Source organism: Malurus melanocephalus, unplaced genomic scaffold (assembly GCF_030028575.1).
Source record: "Malurus melanocephalus ecotype Western Australia unplaced genomic scaffold, MMel_1.1 scaffold_1669, whole genome shotgun sequence".
NCBI classification, from domain to species: Eukaryota; Metazoa; Chordata; class Aves; order Passeriformes; family Maluridae; genus Malurus; species Malurus melanocephalus.
Genome location: NW_026624901.1, coordinates 20195 through 22228, shown reverse-complemented (window position 1 = coordinate 22228; position 2034 = coordinate 20195). Strand labels below are relative to the sequence as shown.

General features: G+C 42.9%; 1 protein-coding gene across 1 annotated transcript in view; it reads left to right on the top strand.

Annotated features, from left to right (window-relative positions):
* Positions 1-2034, top strand: part of LOC130587234 (protein arginine N-methyltransferase 5-like) — a gene marked incomplete at its 3' end in the record, with an annotated part of 24179 nt that overhangs the window by 1966 nt on the left and 20179 nt on the right. Inside the window, exon 2 of the mRNA XM_057388204.1 lies at positions 807-963. Within this exon, the coding sequence (XP_057244187.1) occupies positions 807-963 (157 nt within the window). The remainder of the gene's footprint in view (positions 1-806; positions 964-2034) is intronic.

The window sequence follows — 2034 nt, the reverse complement described above, 5'->3', positions numbered from 1 at the left end:
TTAAGCTCAGCCTATCCCAGTTAAGCCCGGCCTAATTCCAGGTTTGATTTCCTGTGCATCCCGCTGTTCCACCCCCGCCATCGCCGGGAATTCTCCCATCCCAGTTAATCCCAGTTTATCCCAGTTTATCCCGGTTTTTAAGCCCAGCCTATCCCAGTTAAGCCCGGCCTAATTCCAGGTTTGATTTCCTGTGCATCCCGCTGTTCCATCCCTGCCAGTTCTGCCATCCCAGTTAATCCCAGTTTAATTAATCTCATTAATCCCAGTCTATCCCAGTCTATCCCAGTTAATCCCAGTTTTTAAACTCAGCCTATCCCAGTTAAGCCCGGCCTAATTCCAGGTTCGATTTCCTGTGCATCCCGCTGTTCCATCCCTGCCATCGCTGGGAATTCTCCCATCCCAGTTTATCCCAGTTTATCCCAGTTTATCCCAGTTTATCCCAGTTTATCCTGATTTTTAAGCCCAGTTTAACCCAGTTAATCCCGGTTTTTAATCTCCGTTAATCCTGGTCTATCCCAGTCAATCCCAGTTTTTTGATCCCAGTTTACCCCAGTTAATCCCGGTTTTTTTGATCCCAATTTTTTCCCAGTTAATCCCAGTCTATCCCAGTTAGTCCCAGCCTAACCCAGTTAAGCCCGGCCTAATTCCAGGTTTGATTTCCTGTGCATCCCGCTGTTCCACCCCCGCCATCGCCGGGAATTCTGTGATCCCAGTCCATCCCAGTTTATCCCAGTTTATCCCAGTTAATCCCAGTTAATCCCGATTTTAAACCCAGCCTATCCCAGTTAAGCCCGGCCTAATTCCAGGTTTGATTTCCTGTGCATCCCGCTGTTCCACCCCCGCCATCGCCGGGAATTCTCTCTGGAGCCGGCGCGGGATCGCCCCGGGCCCCAAACGCGCTCGGACATGCTGCTGGCGGGGAGAGGTGAGAACTGGTTTGGACTGGTTTATACTGGTTTATACTGGGAGGGGAAAATGGGGAAAAAATGGGGAAAAATGGGAAAAAATGATGAAAAAATGGCAAAAATCGGTGAAAAAATGGGGAAAATACGAGAAAAAATGGGGAAAAAATGGGGAAAAAAATGCAATGGGAACTGGTTTATACTGGTTTATACTGGTTTATACTGGTTTATACTGGGAGAGGGGGAAAATGGGGAAAAAACGGGGAAAAATGGTGAAAAAATGACAAAAATCGGTGAAAAAATGGGGAAAAAATTGCAAACAAAGGGTTAAAAATGGGGAATAAAGGGTTAAAAATGGGGAAAAATGGGGTTTATTGAACTGGGTTTTACTGGTTTATACTGGTTTGGACTGGGAGAGGGGAAAATGGGGAAAAAACGGGAAAAAACGGTGAAAAAATGGGGAAAATCGGTGAAAAAATGGGGAAAATACGAGAAAAAATGGGGAAAAAATGGGGAAAAAATACAATGGGAACTGGGTTATACTGGTTTATACTGGTTTATACTGGGAGAGGGGAAAATGGGGAAAAAACGGGGAAAAATGGTGAAAAAATGACAAAAATCGGTGAAAAAATGGGGAAAAAATAGGAAAAAATGGGAAAGAAACGGTTAAAAATGGGGAAAAAATGGGGAAAAATGGGAAAAATGGAGGAAAGTGAACTGGTTTATACTGGTTTATACTGGTTTATACTGGGAGGGGGAAAATGGGGAAAAATACAAAAAAAATGGGAAAAAATGGTGAAAAAATGACGAAAATCGGTGAAAAAATGGGGAAAAAATGAGAAAAAATGAGGAATAAAGGGTTAAAAATGGGGAAAAAATGGGGAAAAATGGGAAAAAATGGAATGGGAACTGGTTTATACTGGTTTATACTGGTTTATACTGGGACGGACTGGGAGAGGGAAAAATGGGGAAAAAATGGGGGAATTTGGGAAAAAATGGGGAAAAATGGAGAAAAAATGGGGCCATTTTGGGTTTTTTGGGCATTTTTGAATGGATTTTTTGCAGGAATTTCGGGATTTTTTGGGAATTTGGGAATTTGGGATAATTTTTGGGATAATTTTGGGGTGAATTT